Below are 22,248 nucleotides of genomic sequence, written 5' to 3'. Positions count from 1 at the left end.
TGTTATATTATAGTTCATATATTTTGTTAATATCACTTGTTGTAAAAGAGCCATGCATAATGTCATACTGTGACATTTTAGTCAACTGAATGAATGTGGTTTTCTTACTCATTGCCTTGAAACTGACAGCTGTCAAACCACTGGAATGATTACCAATCACACAGTTGTTATTGTAAAAGTGAAATGACGCCTGAGGTCAAACTCTCATGAGAGTGTTGGCCCGTTGACCAGTAGTCAACGGGCCAACACACACACACACACACCTCCCCACCCCCTTAATGATTTGTAGATGTTGAGGATTCAAATTGCAAACACAAGTGACGCAATCTAATATGCGTGAAGGAGCCTGAGACCATGACTGAGACCTTTATGTTACACAGGGTAAACAAGTTGTGAAATCAAACATCTTCTCCTCCTTCTACTCTATCCCACCACCCGTCTCTCTCTCTCTCTCTCACACTCACACACACACACACACACACACACACACACACACACACACACACACACACACACACACACACACACACACACACACACACACACACACACGTGCTGTTCAGGGTATCAGGATGGCTGAACATGAGCTGATATTACTCAAACTGATGGTCTGCTCTGCTGCAGGTGTTGTTTTGCATCTTGTTTGTCTGTTACTGGCCATTTCACGTCCGCTGGTTGTTTTTCCTCCAGAAATTAAGTACGTTTTGATCGGCACTGGGATCGGCCTGTTATTAGTTGCTGGATTCATTATCGTCAAGGTCTACATCATCAGGAAACAAGTGCTTGAGAACAGCACAGGTAAGGGTGATGGACCAAGGCGTCACATTTCAGCGCTTTATTGTAATTTGTGATCTCTACAATACAACAACACATTTCTAAATTCTGCCTGTCAAGTTTGTCATCATGTGTCAAACAGTTCTTCTTTATACAGATGGTATGAGGAGACCCAGAGAGGTAAGTTGTGAACCTTCAAAACTTGATTATTGTTGATTATAGCGACACAGTAATTAATATCACAATCGAACCAAATACAAAACTAATGAATCACTTTTGCGTTCTTTTGCGCATTTTTATAAATGACAATGATGGAAAACCTGAAGATGAACCCTATATCTATATATATGAAACCATAATCTTTATCTACTCCCAACCACAGCCTCACTTGTTCACTTTGAGCAATCTCAGCCAATCAGAGAAGCCCGTGGCGGCGGAGTCTACTGACATGCAGTGCTAAAGATCAGAACGAATGAGCTGCCGATCGACGATGTGAACCCCGCACAAGTGGCATCTGGGTGAAAGGTCAACCAGATGGCCTGTTGTCTCCTCAGCCTGTCACACAAACATCAACACACATCTGTTTTTACCTCTTGTTCATCAATAACATGTATCACTATGGTTTTCATAATTTATTTTTAGTTGGTTCTTGTTGTTTGAAACGCTCAATAAAACAAGTTCCAGTCATTTAGATTGAGAAGATTTTTTGATCTTCGACTTGCTCTACTGACACACATACTGCACAGAGATTATTTAGCATCACTCAGCAGAAAGCCTCAGGACTAACAGGCATTTCAAACATTTTCCACAAGGGGGCGACATTTACCTCAAAGAAACTGACACCAGACAAGTCTTGAAAATGATTCTTTGTACTTTGATTACTCGTATTTACGTCAGAACTTTAACAGATGTGACTGATTGACAGTTAAACACACCTGGATAATGACAATGTGTTTTTTTTGTGACACTTGTCCCACCTACATTTGTTACCATAGCACTGTGGGTGTGTGACAATGCTGTGTTTCTTATCACTGAGAATTCGATGGATACCTACAGTACAAGAGAGTGCAACACATCGTAGTATGACATGATAAAAAAATATTTATATAAAAACAGCTTTAGAAACTTCGTCATAATCTGCTTAAAAAGTAGCTACACAGGAGAAAACAAACCTAATCATTTCATGTTCCTCATTCCAAGTCTGTTTTGTCGCGTTGTAAGCAGCAAAAGATCAACTTAAAATGAAGCATGACATATCCACCAACTTTTTATGTACATTTTTTGGTAACTTTTTGAGCTGGACTGCTAACATGCTAACTCAGCTAGGGAAGCTGAAACACATTTCGTACCCAAAACTCCAAAGATCCAAAAGGGATACGAATAAAAACTGTATATAAACACAGAAAGATCTCACATTAAGGTCCATTAAGTAGCTGTTCTGAAGCTTTCAACCGTATCACATGACCTTCATCAGCCCAGTTTTCACAGAGCTTTATTTTTCTATTTATTATTTTTTTTTTTCTTCTACCTAACCACTAGAAAAAAAAAGGTTCAGGAAACCAAACTCCCAAACTGTATAAATATAATTAAAATACATGTTAATATTACATGAATCTAAATATAAATATCTTTACAAACACATTTTTTTCAATGCCAAAATATCTGCCATGTAATTAGACCAGTTGGTATCTTCGACATCTAGAAAGTTAAATTTATTTTTGTTTCACTGCAAGCAGGTTTAGTGCTCACGCTCAGGATACAGAGCTCTGGCACTGTTCCACCTCCGTACCATATGATCTATATCATCCTAATTAGGAGTCTGAGTCCGCTGCCAAGTTTCTGAGACGGCCTCCTCCACACCAGATGAAGAAGAATCAATAAAACCTGTCTCTAATATACTGGTAACTCTATACGCAAACATAATAACTAACAGATGTACTCATTGTAGAAGTCTTACTGTTTATTGAATAGACACTGAACTGCTGCTGCACTTTGACTCATTCTTCCTGATGAAGCTTTAGAAACATCTTTTTCAGCGAGAAGACATTTCAGGAAAAAGTTGCAATAACTGACTTGAGTTCATAGTTTACATGTTTAATGGGGCTCGCCAAAATAATCTTACTCTCTGGCTTCATCCTCCATCCAACAGAGAATTATCACCCAACCCTGCAGTTTCTCTCAGCTCTACTGGGCATTTTAGCATTTTACAGTTGATTGTTTTGGTTTTACCTCCCCCCAGCTTTACTGTTTTGGTTCGCTCTTATGGTATTACCTTGTTTCCAGCAACATAACACAGCTGCTTTCAGAGAAAAAGCTCTAATAAACCATCTGCACACTACCTGCTCAGCACCAAATAGCAGACAGACAGTTAAAAAACTAGCTGGTGAATATAATGGAGCATTTAGTTGCTAAAGAGTCAGATGTTTCCCTCAGGAGTTGGTGAAGACCAAATCAGAGCTAAAATGAGAGTAAATATTTGACACAATAACGTCATCAACTCGCCAGCTTCATTAAGCCTTTTAGCCTGTTTTATCTAAGAATCGTCTGCAGAGCTGATAATAAGCAGGAAAAACGCATGAGCAAGGACTTCTGCGCCGTGTTTAGAGCCCTAATTTGGTAAATCCCACACTGCATTTTTCACCGAATGCAGTAGGTTATGGAGCTTTAGTAAAGTGGGGACTTCTTTGTGAGGGGATCGGCTTTGTTTGTCAGACTGTCGCCAGACTGGGAGCACTTACGAGGCCCTGCGATCCATCTCCGCTATTATCTGTAAATCAAAAGTGTCCCAGATCTCCACAGCGCTGCTCTCCGAGGTTTGATAAAAGCCAGAAAAGTGTCCCAGAAACCTCGAGCTGACAGACTGCTGCACAAAGATTCACTGTGGGATCCTGTTACATGAGACAAGAGATGGTGGGAGATAGATGTAGACACACACTGAGATACACAAACACAACATTAACCATGGATTTCAAGGGCCAGCTTTGAAAGCAGTCTGAGCAACCACATCAGTTTAGCACTTGAGGAAAATCTAGTATAATTAAAATGACGATTACGAACTTTAAATAGAAAATTCATCTACATAAAATGTTCTTCTCCATCATTTTGTCGGCCACAGACATGCCCACACACAAACAGAGACTGGAGACCCACTCACCCACCCTCCTCCCCCTGTGTCAGCATGTGTGTGTGTTCCAAAATAAAAACCCTGACTGAGGTCTGCGCCTGCTGTCCTCCACAGCTGGAAGTGTGATTTGCTCGGCGTCAATCTCAACAACACACTCCTCCCTCCCCTCCACCCTGCGCAGGAAATTACATTTCCCACTCACTCGCCAGAAACAGAGGTGTGTGTGTGTGTGTGTGTGTGTGTGTGTGTGCACGTGCGTCCTCGCATACATTCACCTGTCTGCTCTGCGTGCATGTGCATATATGTTTGTGGTTGTGTGTGTGTGTGTGTGTGTGTGTGTGTGTGTGTGTGTGTGCACGTGAGTCTGCCAAATGTGTTTTTACTGTGTGTGACAGGAGGGGGGAGGGACGAAGGGAGGTTCTGAGTAGAAACAGAGTGGCCAATGTTTCATATTACACTCCTCGGCTGAGGCGGGGAAGGGAGGGGGGACTGTGGGGGGGTGAAGAATAGGAGGAAACCTGGGGCTTCTTTTCTTCAGAGGCATTTAACTGAGAGTTTATGGAGGCTGCAGCCGTGGAAAATGAAGATCTCCTCTGTGGTCTTCGCTCTCCTCACTCGAGCACTGTTCGGAGGTAGGAAAAGTTTATTTTGCTTCAGACCAGAGAGGATGTGGTGGAGACTAAATATTCTCCACTATTTGTCAAAGAAGCTTTGAAGAAAACATCAGAGAATCAGGGAATATATGTTGATGGTGATCGCTGAGGAGATGGAGAAAAGCGCTTTTGTTAGATAAGATTCTCTTTTAAGTTCTGTAAAACTTCTTTTCTTTCCTGTCACTGCTAAAATAGATATATACGCCTGAGAGAGATTGCAGGGTGTGTTGGCAAGAAAATAACAAGTTTTTTTCAAAGTTGCATTTGTTTGCAGAGATGACAGGGAACTCCAGAGTGAAAATTGGTGTTTTTCCTGAGTGTTTGAAAAGTAAAACAGAGCTGATCTCAGTGATCAGCTGTCAAAACAGATTATTAAATATAAAAGTTTAGAGTTTAAAATCACCTTTCAACAGCAAAACAATACTTTTTTAACCTCTCAACTATATTTTCCAAAAACCAAATGACAAAAGAAGAAGAAAAGACAGTGACTTTAATTATGTGCTGTGCTCAAAGCATCTGACGTGTGTGACAGTAAAATGCCTGCGTGTCGTGGAAAAGTGTGGAAATTGCCCAACGCTGGAAAAACAGATCTGTGATATATTGTCATGCAACACATTCAGCAATAAAGTTTGTTTCCTCAATATTCATCCCACGTCTGCCGTCACGTGCCAAAAACAATACGACTGTCAGCGTGAGAGGGAAGACGACTGTTGGGCAACAACACTGACTGCGAGTCCTGGGCTGTATGGATTTCAGATATGACCTACAGCTTCCACTTGTGGAACAAACCCTCAGTACATTTGTAACACAGATTTTTGTTCTTTCACGCTGTTTTGGTGATCAAGAGAAGAGTTCAAGTCCGTCAGTGAGGCATTAGCTGCTTCTCTTGGTAATGCATACCATCTTTAAACCATTAGGCTGCTGCGCTGTGATTTTCAGGGGGCAATTGGAAGTGGAATGAAAACGGCTTCCATCCCCTGTGTCAACACAAATCTACTTTCAAACTCTCAGATAAAACTTTTCCTCACATTTCACACAGATTTGACACCATACAGAAACTTTTGAAAATGGGTCTAAACTCGACGACTACGTTTGAATCTGAATCTGAGTTTCAATCTCATGACAAGACGACTGTTTTTATTTTCCGCAAATTTCCATTTATATAAGGTAAATGATTTGAGACCAAACAACATTCCCAGGTCTAAAACACTGAACAGTTGGGAAACAGTTTCTTCCTCCTGTTTTGGTTGACAAATAACAAATTTGGTGAGCGTCAGTGGAATATAGACACAGCTCAGTCGCTCTGCTCAGTACGTTCAGTTTAAGGTTAAAGGTTGATTTTTTTTTTAGGTTTCAATGCTAACCTTGGTGAATACTAGTGTTCTCTTCAATCCTTAGCATTGCACTCCCAATAAGTTAATGTAAAATCCATATTTCAAAAGCAGTAATGATTAGACTGTGTCACGTGAACAACTGACTGATTTTCACTACTGAAAGAATATGGCTGGAAAGGGACTTAACGCTTCTGCCTAAACAGTTTTACATTACAACAACTAAACTGCAATCCAAACAAAGTAAATATACGCTGTATATAAAATATTTTGCCCTACTTTCAGTACTTAATTTTGCATGAAATTATTTACAGTGGCGCTAAAACACATGTACCATGGACCAACCAATTGTAAGACAGGGAAAACAGCTGAATGTGTTAAGGGAAGTGCCACAACTCTGTCCAACTTGCTGTAACCAACATGGTTTTTCAGCTTCTGTCGGCCTCATGTTTGTGGTTAATGGACATCAGTCAAGCGAATCCAAAAGTCTTGACACTGCATGGCGTGGGCAGGTACGCTTTCTAAAATAACTTGTGTAAAACTTGCTTCTCCAGATTTGTGTTCGGCCATCAACGTCACCATCACCCCATCGCCCTTCACAGTGGCCCAGGAGGGTCAAAACATCACCCTCTCCTGCGTTGTGTCCCAGCGGCGCCGAAATGCCGCATTACCGGTCGTGAAATGGACCTTCCTACCGGCGGGCACGGACCGGCAGGAGGACGAACTCCTAATCGCTCGCGTCAACATGAGGAAGGCCCGTTTCTATGGCAACTACACCAAGAGCTTCCCGTGGCCCAAACTGAAGCTGACGGTGGTGAAGCAGGGGAAGATCTTTGACCTGATGATCTTGAACGTGGGGGAGGGGGACCGGGGGCTCTACATGTGCCGGGTGCAGGAGTTTAAAAAGCACCAGGACCGCTGGAAGGCCTCATCCAACTGCACCGCCGCTACTGAGCTCAGAGGTGAGGGCTGGATTTATCATTCTGCTTTGCCGGCCACACCCGTCTCTCAGCATCACACTGCTTCACATTTGTTAAGTTCCACCATCGGCTCCATTGTGCACAAACCAACCGCTCCTGCTCAGCAGTTCAACAGTGTTTCTACTGAAGCCAAACTTTGGTGAAAACATGATTCACCACTAGGCTAATCAGGCAAAAATGGCAGATAACATGATATAATGCACCACAATACTCAGTAATGCAGGTACAGTATGTACAGTACACAATGTAGTGATTAGTTATGTGTCATTTAGCACCTGGTTCAGAATTAACCAGACAGTCAGTTTACAGATTTACAAATATCTTGGACCTAATGACTAGATACTGTTTAATTTACATAAATTCTAGTTCTTGATTCTGTTATCAATTAACATTATTTAGTAATTATTCTTAATTATTTAGTTACCTAGTTAGCTAGTCATTAATCATCAGTTGGGTCCTGTTTTGTACACAGGGTTGTCTGATGCAGAAGAAGTAGGAAGAAAGTTGCTAAAAAATATAAATCTTAACTTTTCTTAAAAGGTTAATGGTCAATTGATTTTTAAAAACAAACAAGAACAAAGAGCTTTGTGTTCAACTCTCTTATCTTTAACTTCATGTTTGTTTCTAGCATCAAGGAGTATTGTAAATAAAAATATACATTACATTTTTTTACCAAAATAAATGAAGTTAACATATACAGTCACACCATGGCAACACAGTAAACAGAACAAATTTATTGTTAGACCTTCATCAGACCTTCATCATGGTCATCCTCCGCCACCTCGGGGGTCACACGCCAAAACACGTCAGTCTAAAGTTGTTCTGTGTACTTCAAGTGTTGCTGGAGTTTTGACCTCTTTAAACTTTTCCCTTTCTCCATGCACCTTGGAAGTAAGTGAAGTTGTGCCCGAACGCTCTACTTTGCTTCTTGGAGTATTGACATGTCACCCAAGTTCATGGATCTCCACATGCGTAAGATTAACAAAATAGGGACCCACACATAGAAGAGTTCAAAGTTCATAAACTCCACAAGGAACCTCTAAGGGAGAGCAGACTGTATTTAGCCTGACAGGTAAAACTCAGGGGGAAAAACTCTGTAAAGCATCTGCAAGTGCTGTGAACACGGGGTGATAGCTGAAGGTGACTCGGATGAACATTTTATAATTTTTATTATTTTAACTAACATGGTCTCTCATCTGGACTGTGGAGGCTGGACAGTAACATAACTGTTTAAAGAGACTTTTGAGTAAGAAATTTAAGCAGAAACGATAAAAGTGCAGGAGGCATCGCAAGTGGAAATTACTCTCTTTCAAACGTTCAAACTACAACTAGACATGGTGAGTTTAAATGATAAATCAGTGACGGCCTATTGAGCTTAAACAGTGTAGCAGTGATTGCAGTATAAAAACTCTTCATTCTTGTTTGTAACTTGAAAAGTATCCAACAACAAAGAAACGCCTTTGTTTTAAATAACAAAAGTTGCGAATTGTCAGAACTCAACCTGGAGTCTTGAGCCCAGAAAGACTGGGAACGCCTGCATTAGGCTGCTACCATTAATACTTGGTAGAAGAAACTAGTAGCTGTAGACTACTTTCTCACAGAATGACATCACCACTTATAATAGTGCAGGGCGGAGACTTAACTATTTCTGCAACCACAACAGAAGCAGTGACAAATGCAGTTTTGATAATAGCAGACCGCAGATAGTTTTAAGCAGATGCCAGGTTGGTCTACAGGGATGTTCCAGCAGCAGAAAACTGTGACTGTTACTGAGCAGCTCCCAGCTGTGGACACATCGAACTGTTTGAGGGTTTTTGCTGGACGTTTGAAAAAGATTGTAGATGCCCCGTTAGATTTCTGTCATTCAGTGAGGTCTCATAAAATTACTGAACTTAACCTGAAGGCCAAATATATCACTGTTTAAACAAAGTTAAAAAAAATAAAATCAAATGTGCAACAGTACACTGCTACAAGAAGAAAAAAGTGGAGCAGTTCTGTGTCTCCAGTAGTAGCAGTTTCTCTGACCACAACTGGATGACGTAATTCATCTGTCAGAAGAGTTGGTGAAGTGGGTTCACTGAGCAAAAGCACTGTCCTGCTTTTGATTTTGGAGGGGAAATGTCATTGGTTAGGGAACAAGCCTGAAGATAAAAGGATACTCCATCGCAATAAGTTGCGGCTTAGACTGAGAGGATGATCTTGGAGAGAGAGCAGAGAGAGAGTGAGGTTTCAGCGCCGCCGCGGGCATTAGAGACGTTCACTCAACGGAACAGATGACACATTCACTGGTACCAGATCCTGCACAGAAATCCCTTCACTTTCATAAAAACCAGAAGCAAACTTTAAAAGCTTTGTCATTTTTTCCTCCTAGTTCCTTATTCACTGATCAAGGTTGTAGAGCAGATTTTAAGACCATTGTTTTAGCCCCGCCCCCCTCAGTGCACCTGTCAAGCCCGGCCTTGCATGACACACAAGCAGTTTACAGAGATAACAGTGGCACACTTACCATTTGAAATGCTAAATGTTTGAATATTAATAATTAATAATAACCATGTTTAGCTTCTTGGCTTATGCATAATTTCACTTTCAATGTTACAAGCAGTAAAGGCTTTTAGGATGGGGACGACAGTTTGGAAAACGTAACGCTATCTTGGGCAACACTGCCAGGGGATGCTAGAGTGTAAATGTCCCCAAATCAAATAGAAAGCCGGACAGAGCCGGTAACGTTAGCTATTAGCATCCAGGACCAACGTCCACACAGTGAGGAAATACTCCGCAGTGGATGTGCTAGTTGTGAACAGGCATTTCTCTTTTAAATTTAGCATGTAACCCCACAAACTAATGTAGTTAGTTAAAGTAGCTATTTGTAAGTTTTGCGATTGCTACATAGCTAACATTAGCATTAATAGATACTTACTTCCCAGTCTAGGAGAAACGTTGCAAGTTCAGCTTTAAACTTCATTCCTCTACTCGCCAAGACGCCAACTTAACAATGTTAACTCTCTATCACGTCTTTACTACTGAACCAGCTACCCCTGGCCAATTGCGTCACTTTCCAATAGCGAGTCGCTGTAGCCTCCAGTCTGCCCTGAAGAAGTAGCGCTGTTCAGAGGACGTATTATAACCTCTTGTGCTATAAAAACAACAATGGCCGAAGCTCTTATCAAGCGACAATCACCAAAACCAACTCCTGGCAAGAAACCATCTTCTGTGGCAGAGAAAACGAACAAATAGCCCCTGGATGATGCCTTTGGAAATAACGCTTGGTTACTTTTGGGTTTAACTAGTTAGCTACGCATGCATTCGTAGCCTTGATGGAAATGGATTTAACAGGTGCTCGTAAGAAATGGAATGAACAGGTGCGTTTTTAGTTTTGGAGACGCTAGAAAAATAATACCACTGTGCATGTGCTTAAAATTCCTAGTATCTAAGAGAGATCCAAAGCCTGACAGACCTACCGTGCCTCGTTACTGTTAAGATATGACTCGACCTCATTGTTTGGTTGAGGAGTTTAGTGAAGATCAGCTGCTATTCCCTGTGTCTGTAGCAAATTGCAGCCTTTCATCTTGAGCGAATAACAGAATCAGAATGTGAAGACAATTATTCGTTAAATTCATTGCCGTATTACTGTTAGTGTGTGTTCCTCCCCACTTTGAACAACAGTAGACGTTGCTCACCACATTTTCCATGGAAGCGTTTTCTACAGGCTGTGACTTTCGGGGTGTCCACAGCCAAGTCTGATCTCCGGCAGACACACAGTCCCCACTGAGAGCTGTTGACATTGGCCACGACGAGGAGTTTCCCTCCCAAAAGTAGAACAGACAGAGAGTCCAGAGAGGTTGAGCAGAACTGCAACAACAGATAGTTGTGCTGAGGAAGGTAAAGTCTGAATGTTTGTCTGCAGTGACAGTGGAGTGGGCAGCCGGCTCGTGTCTGGCTCCTGACGTTTCGTGGTCAAGGATGTGGAGAGCTATTTTCGTCCAAGGAAGTGCCGGCCCATTATGGTTTCAGTGTTAATAATAAAAAAAGCCTACTGCGACACTTTTGGATGAATACTACAATTGTGATAAAAAAATAGAAATTAATGATGCAAAGATCTGGTTAAAAGCTTATTCAGCTCATTTTGAATTTCCCTCAATTTTTCTCTTCATTTTTGTTACCTGAACCATTTCATGAGCTATGAACCTGGTTTCTCTAAACTTTGGTGAATGTTGCAATCTTGGAGCAGGAAGTATTTATTCTTTGGTTAGCCGGAGGCCAAATCCATGTGAAAATTAGTTCAAAGTGGTGGTCTAGCTATTTAGTATTGTACTTCCATAAAGTTGGAGCACTTGCAATAGAAAAACAAAAAGGTCATAATCAATGCAGCAGAGGACGAGATACCCCGACTGATACTACTTCCTCCTGTGAGTCAAGTCAAAAATGTTGGATCCTACATTTCCCACAATGTAACTCAGTAGCATCTTTTGTCAGACCTTTCCTGCCTAGCAACTGCCCACATCTTTCAGATTTAAAGTCCGTAGTTGTCATAAACTTCTGTTTCCTTGCCCGAGCCGAGATACAATAACCCTGAAGACGTCACCAGGATAATTATTTGCAGACTTTTAAAAGCTAATCCTTTATAGTTTTCACAGGTTGACTTGTACTATTTAATGAGTAAATTGTTCTAGGTGTGTAAAATCCGTGGAATGTCCCTTTAAACTGATGTATCTGTATCTGACTATATTTCGTTTTGTCACCATTTCAATTAAGAGTAACATTAAAAACACCAACACTGTCCAGGATCTAGGTTGGGTGATGGTAATGTTCAGGCCAAAGCTCTAACAACACAGGAAAACTGGTTTATTTTTGGACCAGCAGGTCGGGGTATTTTTTCCACACCAACGGTTGACAGCTATGATAAACATCAGCTTCACTTCTGAGGGGTTAAAACCCCTGTGGGACCATTGCTCCTGGTCCCCACCTCAGATGAGAGACAGCAGATGACTGAGGCCGCATGTGCACAGATGTGTGTGTGTGTGTGTGTGTGTTTGCGTGTGTGTGTGACGTTAAACTGATGGAATTCTTGTAGACGGATAACATTAGGTGACCAGGTGTTTCCACAGTCTATCTCACACACAAAACTGCCATTACTCTACTTACTACTGCTATAATAAACAAATCCAGAGAGGTCAGAGGGTTCGGTAGAAAAACTGAAGGGCAGAGCACAGTGTGGATACAGCCTCCTCTTGGCATAAACAAACCCAACTTTTAGGTATTTCTATAACACATGTGGGTGAGTTAGGTACACAGCGCACGGATGTAGCGTGGGTTTAAGTATAGTAAGAACGTGGACCTCTGGGTGAAAATTTAAATCAGAAAATATCACAATTCAGAGGTCACGCATGTTTCTTGCAAGGTTTTTCTGTAAGAAACTGTGGAATAAATAAGTTTATATATGAATAAGAAACCAACGATATCGTCCTATGTTTTTGTGCTTAATAGACACACAGTGTACAAGTGTACGGAAAAATGCTAATTCGTAGAAGAAAAGATACAAGAGGAAGTTAAAGGGTGGATTATTAGAAGCTTTGTCACACAACACTGCTGTGTACTTACATTCATCTCCAGTCACTTATAATACAGTAAATTAGAGCATTGAGTGACTCAGTGGATAATGAAGACAAAGAGGATCGTTATTCACTCCACGTCAGTATATTGATGTTTACAGTGTTGGGTTTGTTGGGGCACAAAAAGAGCCACAAATCTGAAGTACAGTCAGCAACTGAATGCAAAGCTGTGGCTCTGATGAACAAAAAGTATTTTGTTGAATGTTTCCACTGTGTCCGATGCAGCCTTCCGCCATTCAAAAGTTGCTATAAAAAGACAGACATTTTGTAGATGTGGATAAAAGGCAGTTTTATGGCACAAAAGTGTCCAATTTCTGATTATTCCAACATGTACAGCTGTCTCACTGACAGAGCTGCACAGAAAACCCCACATAAACGTCACAGATGCTTATCAAGATTTACTCTCTGAATAATCTACTGTGACGGAAGTGTAGAGCTTTTAAATCAAATCATCTGCCATTTGAAACAACTGGAGAAAGTCTGTTTTAAATGATAGCCTGGCTGAGACTATAGCGTTTGGATTTATTTGCCACAGTCTTGTCTGTTATATTGTCATCGAGGGTTTTAGCGTTTTCATGACCAAGAAAATTACAACAAATGTTATGTAGATGCTGTTCACACAAGCTTCGCTAAATGACAGTTAGGAGTTCATTAAAGACACCTGCTGGATTCTGACACATGAAGCACTTCAACCGTTAGCTGACTTTGCCCTCTTTACTATTTACACACTAATCGTCTTTAGAAACAAGCTTTTGTAGTTAGTTTATATTAAACTCCAGGAAAGTACCAGGCTGGTTAGCTAAATCAACAACAGTGCACACGAATCTGAGATACTTATTTTTTGCATGGGAAAAAAAAAAAAAGCCATTATATGTATCCTAATATCAAACACAGAGACATTTTGCTTCAGTGCTGACTTACATTTGCTGTCAACTCCTGTCAACAGCTAGCCAAGCTATTTGACAAAGCTATTGCTTGCTAATAAAAAAACGACTCGCCTGACGAAAGAAAGCTGAAACATCAGTGTCTGTTTTGACATCTTAATCTTCTTTTTTCCACATCATTGTTTTTCTATTCTAACAAGAGTCTAACAAACAAGTGGCTCTGACATTTTGCCGTTATGATTTAAGCCGATAAAATGCATGTTCAATATAAACTATTAAACCTGCAAGCCTATCTTCCCTTTGACAGTGTTTGAGGGCAGTGTTTCCAGACAGCAGAATGTAGGTCACATATGGTCAGCGACAGCGAAGGGTTAGTGGTTTCACATACGGGACTAAGTCCAAAGGCACAAACACCTTTTAACCTGCAGAAACATGTCAATCAACTTGTTTTTATTGTCTCAATAAAAAAAGAAACCTGCTAACTGAGAGCAAACAGCAATGAAGGAGCTTATTTCTGTGAACATTTAAACTAAGTTGGGTTGATAAGTTGAGTGAAAGCATATGAACAGGCTTCGGGCAGAACGCTAACACTGCTGCTCAGTGCATTTCGTTTTCTAAAGCTTAAAGGGTGCTCTGTTTTCTCTGGCCTTGCAGAGTGAAATTTAGTTTTAATAAATGTTATCCGATAACAAAATGAGGAGTTTGAAAGTGGAGGTATAAGTGCGACGCAGCATTTTGCAGAGACTCTTTTCTAGGATTTAAGCTTAGCTTTCTCAGAACTGCAGGCTTTGCTATAAACATCCCACTGCTTTATGTGAGGTTTGACAGTTTTTAATTCATACTTATGCTGTTTCACACAGCTTAATGGCCCAGGCTTTAAATCCAACCTCTTTTTTTTTTTATATATGGTCTTTTGTGTGTGTGTGTGTGTGTGTGTGTGTGTGTGTGTGTGTGTGTGTGTGTGTGTGTGTGTGTGTGTGTCAGTCAGTCAGTCACCATGCTGCGCAGCCAGTCTGCCTGTGGGAAAGTCTCCAGCCGGCGTGGTGGTGAGCCTGTTTGTCGTCAGCCGCTGGTGGTTTGGGGTATTTCAAGATGCCCTAGTGGGTGTCACTTCACGAGCTTCCTACCACCAGCTCAGCAAGAGTACGACGGTGTTAAGACGACAGTGGTCAGATAGGGCGGAGAAGTGAGTGAGTGTGTGTGCGGCAATTTTTCACGTTCAGTATGGGAAACACAGTCATTTCGGACACAGGCAGCAGATAGCTGGGATTCTCATTACAGATACAGGCTGCATTTACAGGTCTTTAACCCTCCACTACCAACTGAGGTGTTAGGTGCTATCATCTCACATTTAGTGAAGCTGCTGTGACACCAAAGTTTCAGCGTCAGTCTAAATTCTTTTATTTACCGACATGTCAAAAAGGGAAACACCGAGCTGGGTTTGAATTCCAGATTTTCGAAAGCCTCTAAATCAAAGGGACGATCCAAGTATTCCTGGGAACATTTTAATGTTAAGAAAAAAAGTGAGACATTCTCCGCCAATGTGTGGACAAAGCCAAAATGTGCACAGGTTGCCCAGTTTAACCACAAAAGTTTGTTTGTTATGAAGGTGAAAAAGACGGTCTGGCTCAGAGCACGAGTGAATGTGAGGTTAAACTTTACCGTTACGCATAACTATAAACCAACTGTTTGCACTAGTGTCTGAGTTGATGAGCTATTTATCCTTTCCATCCAGTAAAGGTTAAGGTTGAGTCCTCTGGACAGTGAATCAGAGACAGGAGCAGGCAGGGAGGAGGCCCACCTCGGCTCGTTGTCTTCCTACAATTAGCTTTATTTAAAACTTTAGCCAGTGTGTAATCAGGCGGCAGAGAAGCCACAGTGATGACTACGGACTTTACATGTTTCTCCTCTGTCTTTCCTTCTCCGTGTAGTGCATGTCCTACCAGCCACCAAGGCCAAAGACAGCCTGTGGAGCTTGTTTGAAGGTAAGTTGTCATATTTTTAGAGTGTCTGAATGTGTTAGTGTTAGTTTTAGTGTGTGTGTGCGTGTGTGTGTGTGTGTGTGGGGTGGACTGGCAATGTGTCGTCCTTGGCAGGCAAAAATAACTGAACCCAAAGGATATACTACAGTGCCTTAAATAGCTCAGCAAATCATGTACTCCTTTTTTTTCCCCCCTTCAGATGTTTGTGTGCAGTGAAGCAACGGCACGAGGCTGCTGTACTTGGTGGACTAATGTGTGTGTGTGTACATGTGCGTGTGTTTCAGACGTATACCTGTGTGCGGTGCTGATCTGCTCGGTGGGCCTTCTGTGCATGTGCATGTTCACGGTGACGGTAACCTGCCAGTACGTACAGAGGAAGCAGAGGTTAAAAGGTCAGCAGCAAAAACATCAAGATCACTCCACGCTGAAAATACAATAAGTCTCTGCACCAGTTGTAATGTTTCTGTATGTGTTACATCTTTGCAGATAATTACCACCTGGTTAAAAGCCCACAGAACAGGTAGGATTTTAAGACGACATCTCTTCACGTTTAAATAAAATTTCCTTTTAAAAAATATAAAAATAACCCCCCAAAAAAATGAAGAAAGAACCACATGTTCTTAACTGCACTGAACCTCTTGTAATGTGTTTTCACTGTAGCTCGGGAGAGACAGTTACCAGTCTGGTCAGTGTGTCTCCTGCTCTGCCTCAGAAGGAGAGGAGGTACAGGAAGAAAAGGAGCAGAGAATACCAAGAGGAGACGCCGCCAGAGATACCAGCCAAAGGTAAGGCTTTCTGTGATCTGAGACGTGTTGGAAAAGTTCACTCCGAAAGGCAGAGATAGATGTTCATTTTGTCCTGCATCGCTTTCCAGACATGAATCCATGTCGACATCCTTCCACGTATAAACCTCTTTGAGTTATGGGACTGTTTCCTGACATTGGCTGGGGAAAACTTCCTCACCCGTAACAAACCACAGCTCAGTCACACCAAGTCTCCTTCATAATTAGCATGTGGAAGAAAATGTATCAGTGAAAGCAAAAACCTTTTTTTTTTTTTTAAGTTATAGTGAGTTAATTACTGTATTAAAAATCGTCATGTTGTGTTTGACAAATAGTTCGCTAAATTTCTTAATAAAGTTGATGTTTTAAAATTCAATTGGGGAACTGCGCTGACAAGGAAATACTGCTGTTTGGGGGCGGGGTTTGAAACAATTAAGGACTGACCGGCTAATTGTTTTGTGCAGCTGATGTTAATTTTTCAAGCAGTATTAATTTTTTTTTTCCCAGCAGACACCGAGCAACATTAGCTTCCATTAGCATTAAAAGCTCACCAAACAACATGTTAAATCTTGTTTATTTTATCAGTATGACACCCGTGTAAAAATTTCGAACTCCTTAAAACCACTCACTTTTGTTTTGTTCCCTGCAGCTCCCATCGGAGACAAAACAAGGAAACCCAAACTTTTAAAACCACAGCCAAGGAAAGTAGTGTTGGTAAGCACCATCCACACCTTATTATCAGATGCATGCTTTCATTCTCATTCTTTTATTGCTGTCAAGTAATCAGGAATCTACCCAGTACTCATTCTTACATGTACATGAAGTTTATTCCACTTTGGAGAAAGCTTCTCTAGCAGTACATATGCACTGGTACTTTGGTTTATAACTATAATACTGTACCTAGTAAGGCAGTTGTGGTGAGCCTGCCATTGTCCCAAGTATAATGGAGAGCATCCAACATGAGGCAGGGAATACCAGAAAATAAAATGTGCCACAAAAACCCAGGTTTCATTTTATAATTGTCGCTGGAATGAAGTGGCTCTGGTGGTGACTTGGCATCTTAATGGTACAAAAGGCTGTAAGACGTCATTGTATGTTGACAACATGAACCCAGAAAACCAGTAAGGTAACGTCTGCACGCAGCCTGCTCACATTTACCAAACCAAAGCTGTAAACCAGAGGAAAACCAAGGAGAGTTTAGATGTTCAGAAGATTTCTTGTCAGTATTCACATCTGACACTGCAAATGTCAATCTACAGCATCTTCAGCCCTTTAATTAGCTTGATGTAGTTCTGCATATAAAAACTTTCCCAGCCTTTCCTTGTCCTTTTTCTCACCACTAACACCACTTCCCTGCCCTCGCCACTTCCCTCTGCATCATTATTCTACTGTTCCTTCCCCCTCCCCCATCTCCACATCTCCAGCCGAAGATAGTGGAGGAGAATCTGACGTACGCGGAGTTGGATCTGGTGAAGCCGATTCCAGAAGCCAAGGCGTCGCGTAGCGGCACCGTATACGCTCAGATACTGTTCGGGGAGCAGCAGCTATGAGAGAAAGACACAAACACCACTAGTAACTGTGCCTTATGTAAAAATAAGTATTGTCTATTTATGGTCTGTGTTGTTCTGTATTCAAATGGTTTGTGAAGGGCAAAATGTGTAACGCCTCAGAATTATGACAAATTTGTACATGTGATTTTATATGAACTTTGATATAACTTCCTTCTATGTGAGACCAAGATGCAAAAGGGAAATGTTTTGTATACTTGTAGTATTCTTCTCTTGCACATGTTTGAATCCTGTGTAGCTGTAACTGGGGACACAATAGAAAAGACTATGGCGCAGATTTTGCCCATCATCACAATCTAAAAGGGAGATTATATATTTTGAATTCACGGCCGAATCTTGAGGCTCCCTGATCATATCAAAACATGCTTCGGTCGATTTTTGCAACGTGACGTCAACAGTTTGATGTCCGGTGGCATGTGGGTTTAACAGCCGGTGAATGTCAAGTTTACTCTGGGGTGAGGTGATATGAGGGTGCCGTTACCACTCTCACGTCTGTGCATTACGTACAGAGCTGCAACCAGGCGGTGGTTAGCCTAGCATAACGAGCGTAAACATGGGGGAAACGGCTGGCCTGCCTGTAGCTAGCTAGCACTCTACACGGCTGCTTAGTTTCTTGACAATAGGCTCCCGGTTGTTATTTACCACGAATGAAAGGTACTTGCGTAACTTCCTGCAAAACCCCAAATTGTTGTTTTTTAAATTTTTTGAATGTTTAGAGGCGTTAGTAGTTGTATTTTTGAACCAGGCTAGCTGTTTTCCCCTGTCTGCAGTCTCTGAGATTTTCCCAAGCTAAGCTAATGGCCTCCGAGCTTTAGCTTCATACGTAACACACAGAGGCGAGAGAGGTATAGATCTTCTCATCTAATACCCAAAATGTCAAACTACTACTCTAAATTCATAATTGAACATTATTCTAGATGCTGGCATTTAATATTAAGTTGAAATACACAAAGGCTTTGTGTAAACAACCAAAGGTAATTTAGTTTCTTGCGCTTCATATACTGATACGCCATTAGACTGGTTCCTGTGGGAGCCCCTCTCACTTTTCTTTTGACTCTCACTTTCACAATGAATTGTGGGAAACCCCATCTGAGAGTCAGCAGATTTATGAACACAAGACTAAATAAATTAGAGACATCCGTTGTTATGAATGTGAACCAATGCATTTTCAATTGTGATTTTCTTCTAGTGTGTTCCCAGCATTATCTGCCTCACAACATCTGTGTTCAGTCTGGTTTTGTGTGTCAGGCTGTAGTTCATAATGACCACAACTCCACAGAGTTGATATTAAAGTAGTGATTAGCCCCCCGACCCCAATCCCCCCCCCCACGGGCAAGTATGTGAGACCATGCGAGCCCCTTTCATCTGGTGCCAACATCAACTTAACAGGCTGTTAGCAACACACACACATATATATACATACTGCACATGCAAGGGTGGAATTACATGCAAGATAAACACCCTTGCAGGCGAACACACAAAGGCACATACTGTAAAGCCAAAAACCTGCAAACAATTGTGACACCTGATCCACAAACAGGGACGAACTTAGACCCATGCTTGAACTATTTCACATTAATCTAAGTCGGTTTACTTCAAATCACAAGGTGATTCACTGAGATAAGAGCCAGAGGCCACATCAGCTGTACTCCCACATGCTGTACCTTCGCTATGGTCTCCTTGCTTTCTCACTTTCCATGAATCTGAGCGTGAAAGTGCTTAGGACTCTTTTTCCATTTAATGATCCCCTGGATTCAGGCATGGAAAAAAAGAAAAGGAGAGTTTTTCAAACAGTGAACCTGAAACCCAGACACAAAGGCACCGGATCCCTCCCTTCCCCCAAAGACCTCCGCTATCTTATGTGGAGTTTATCCGTGCAGATGGAGCCCAACTAGGGAAGAAGTCGAACTTTCTTCGGCATGCCTAATGTGCCTCTGAACTGCATCTTTGTGTGGTGGTTTTTAGCTAAACTAGCTAATAATCTGGCAACCGGTAGTTTGAGAGAATATGCAGTCACTTCGAGTAAAACGATCAGACTCCTGACTCCTCTGTAAGACAGTTAAGAATGAACGTATATGTTGTATTAGCTTTAGAGTTGCGTTAACCACCTTCTGAAAGACTATGTAGCAACTGTAGTTAGCTAGTTAACAGCTGATATACGCATTAAATTCATTGGATGTCTTTTTGTGTTTGTTTGAATATGTTGGGAAGATCAAGTCGTATGATTTTAGCCTCAATCAGCAGTCGTAGCACGAACGCTGACTTCCAATATGGCTGCCTCTTGCTTGAAAAAGCCAGACTTTCTGGCTATCATTGCAAATTTATAACACAATCCTACAGCAAGCTTATAGTTATGTACTCGTATGTACATTTTTTGTTCCCCTCACTATATATTACATTACAATGTAAACCACCGCTGACCTCTGCATTTGTTACCATTCCAATTTTCCACCGTTGTTCTCTTGTGTTCATGTCAGTTGCACAGTGTGTATATTCACTATATATATATATATGTCCTTGAGTGCCAAGAAAGGCGCCTTTAAATAAAATGTATTATTATTATTATATAAAATGACTGAAAGTGACCTTTCAGTGGTGGGTAGAAGCGTCTTAAAAAATGCCCCTTAAACTGTGAAATGTAAAGTTTCTTCCAGACCACACTGTCCTTAATGGACGTCTGCTAACTAGAACCATGTGTGTGAATGGTGCCTCTCTCTCTCTCCCTATTCCCCTCTCTCTCTCTGTCTCTCTCTCTCTCTCTCTGCCCACCACTGACCTCTGCGTCCGTTGACATTCCAGCATTTCTGCTATTGTTCCTTTTGTACATTTCAGCCGTGCAGTTTGTATCAATAAGTGAAATAAATATAAAAGTGGATGTAAGCAGTATGCTGCCAGAGAGTCGTTTTTCAGTCATGTTTCGGATGACGATATTTCAGCCTGGAGCACAGCAATGGTAATATAGTATAATATAGTCATATCACCGGGCGTCTGCTTGTGCTATGCCCTGTTAACTCGATAAAAGAGAGATGGTCCCGTATTGTGACTGATCTGATAGATTAAATCATATTTTCACTCAACAGAAAAAGATCCCACAAAACTGTGATCCTCAAGCCTCCACATATACAGTATGCACTGACTGTTCGTCATCATTATCTACACAGACTTAAACTCCCACCTCCATTTTGACATAAAGAGTCGATGTGAGAGGGGTGCATCCAGGAGCCTGGATGGGTGCCAGCTATTCTCGTGGCAGTGGAGGCGCTGTAATGAGAGAGGGGGCGATCTAATGTTAGGTTTAGTTTACTTGGAACCTCCAAATTATTTTCTGAAAGGAAAAGAGAGAGGACGCTCACAGCGTAAGACAAAACGAACCCCAGAGGTTTTTATAAAACGGTCCCACCCACAAAGAAAACACATGAAGTTGATAAAAACTCACAGGTCAGTGGAGAATTTGGTTTAGAGGGAAGTGATCCAATAGCAATAAAATATAATAAGTAAGGTAAAGAAAATTCAAATTATTTAAGCGGGTGGGATTGTTGAAAAGGAAGTTGAAGGAGGTGAAAGGAGGAAAAGAAATGTATTAAAAAGGAGAAATTCTATCTTCGTGTGGGGAAAGAAAGGCAGATAGACTCTGAGGTGAGAGGTAAATTGGACCTAGTTGCCTGCGTTAGCACAAGCTCCCTTAAAAAGAAACATTTGACGTCACCAGTAAAATAGCCAAATAAAATCTATTGTTAAAGCTGAAACCCTTGAGTGTGTCCGCGCTTGTTCCGTCCCATGCATGCCATCATGTCAGTCCATAGACACACAATGCATAGTAAACACAGTCTACAACCAACATATCCTGTGCGGTTGCAGTAAAGCATAGCTACACTGGCCTCGGGGGCAGAAAGGAACATAATGAGAGACTTCGGCGAGCGGAAATCACAAGAAGTAGGGATTAAGAGTAAGGCACCGAACTAGATGCCCTTGTATTGAATGTCCAACGTTGAACGGTCAGACCGTGTTTGAAGACTGAAATCGTCTTCTGTGATCCCCTGTGTAAGTATACAGTACTACTAAGGTCACGGGCCCATTGGGACACTGCCTACTGGCCTCCAACCCCAACGGGCTTCCATCTGCTTTCTCGTAAAACACAGTGTAGTGTCCTGAAGTCTCCTGTTGAGAAACTGCTTCAAAAGAAGCAATCAACTGGTCTGTGCAACTATTTACTTTGGTTAACCCAATTTTCTCATTGTCCAGTGAGTTTAAAAATACATACTGTGTTAGTCCAGTCATAAATTCAGAGGGAGACTGCTTGTTTTCGAAGTTCCTAGAGGATGACGAGGAAAGAAAACATCAGGAAAAATAGTGGGATTTCTCGGCTCCCTCTGTTACTGCAGGCTAATAGACACACTGGCTCTGAGAATGGGAAGGGACGGTGGTTTACTCCTTCGCAGGTCTGTTAAATGTTAAAATCTCCCATTTTCAAAGCTTTTGGCATTTAGTATCTAAAAAAAAAAAAAAAAGAAGGCATTTCTGATGTTGAAAAAGACAAACTGGCAGAAGTTGTAATGCAGCT

At 41.4% G+C, this 22,248-nt stretch overlaps 1 protein-coding gene across 1 annotated transcript; it reads left to right on the top strand.

Moving 5' to 3' along the window:
• Positions 1-4,355: 4,355 nt before the first annotated feature.
• Positions 4,356-20,562, top strand: vstm4b (V-set and transmembrane domain containing 4b). Its single transcript, XM_056366926.1, has 8 exons — positions 4,356-4,530; positions 6,437-6,844; positions 15,287-15,340; positions 15,622-15,729; positions 15,824-15,857; positions 15,998-16,122; positions 16,769-16,833; positions 17,544-20,562. Exons 1-8 carry the CDS (start codon positions 4,479-4,481, stop codon positions 17,667-17,669), a joined length of 972 nt encoding a protein of 323 aa, XP_056222901.1. The 5' UTR covers positions 4,356-4,478; the 3' UTR covers positions 17,670-20,562.
• Positions 20,563-22,248: the final 1,686 nt, after the last annotated feature.

The sequence above is a fragment of the Seriola aureovittata genome, chromosome 21 (assembly GCF_021018895.1).
Source record: "Seriola aureovittata isolate HTS-2021-v1 ecotype China chromosome 21, ASM2101889v1, whole genome shotgun sequence".
Lineage (NCBI taxonomy): Eukaryota > Metazoa > Chordata > Actinopteri > Carangiformes > Carangidae > Seriola > Seriola aureovittata.
Note: the sequence above shows the minus strand (reverse complement) of the source record. Positions and strands in the feature narration are given on the sequence as shown.

What these genes read in the sequence shown, in the direction of transcription:
- vstm4b (XM_056366926.1), top strand. Translation starts at nt 4,479, where the DNA reads ATGAAGATCTCCTCTGTGGTCTTCGCTCTCCTCACTCGAGCACTGTTC. An exon ending in CGCCGCTACTGAGCTCAGAG is followed by an intron (nt 6,845 to 15,286) that starts GTGAGGGCTGGA and finishes TTCTCCGTGTAG; the next exon opens with TGCATGTCCTACCAGCCACC. An exon ending in AGCCAAGGAAAGTAGTGTTG is followed by an intron (nt 16,834 to 17,543) that starts GTAAGCACCATC and finishes CCACATCTCCAG; the next exon opens with CCGAAGATAGTGGAGGAGAA.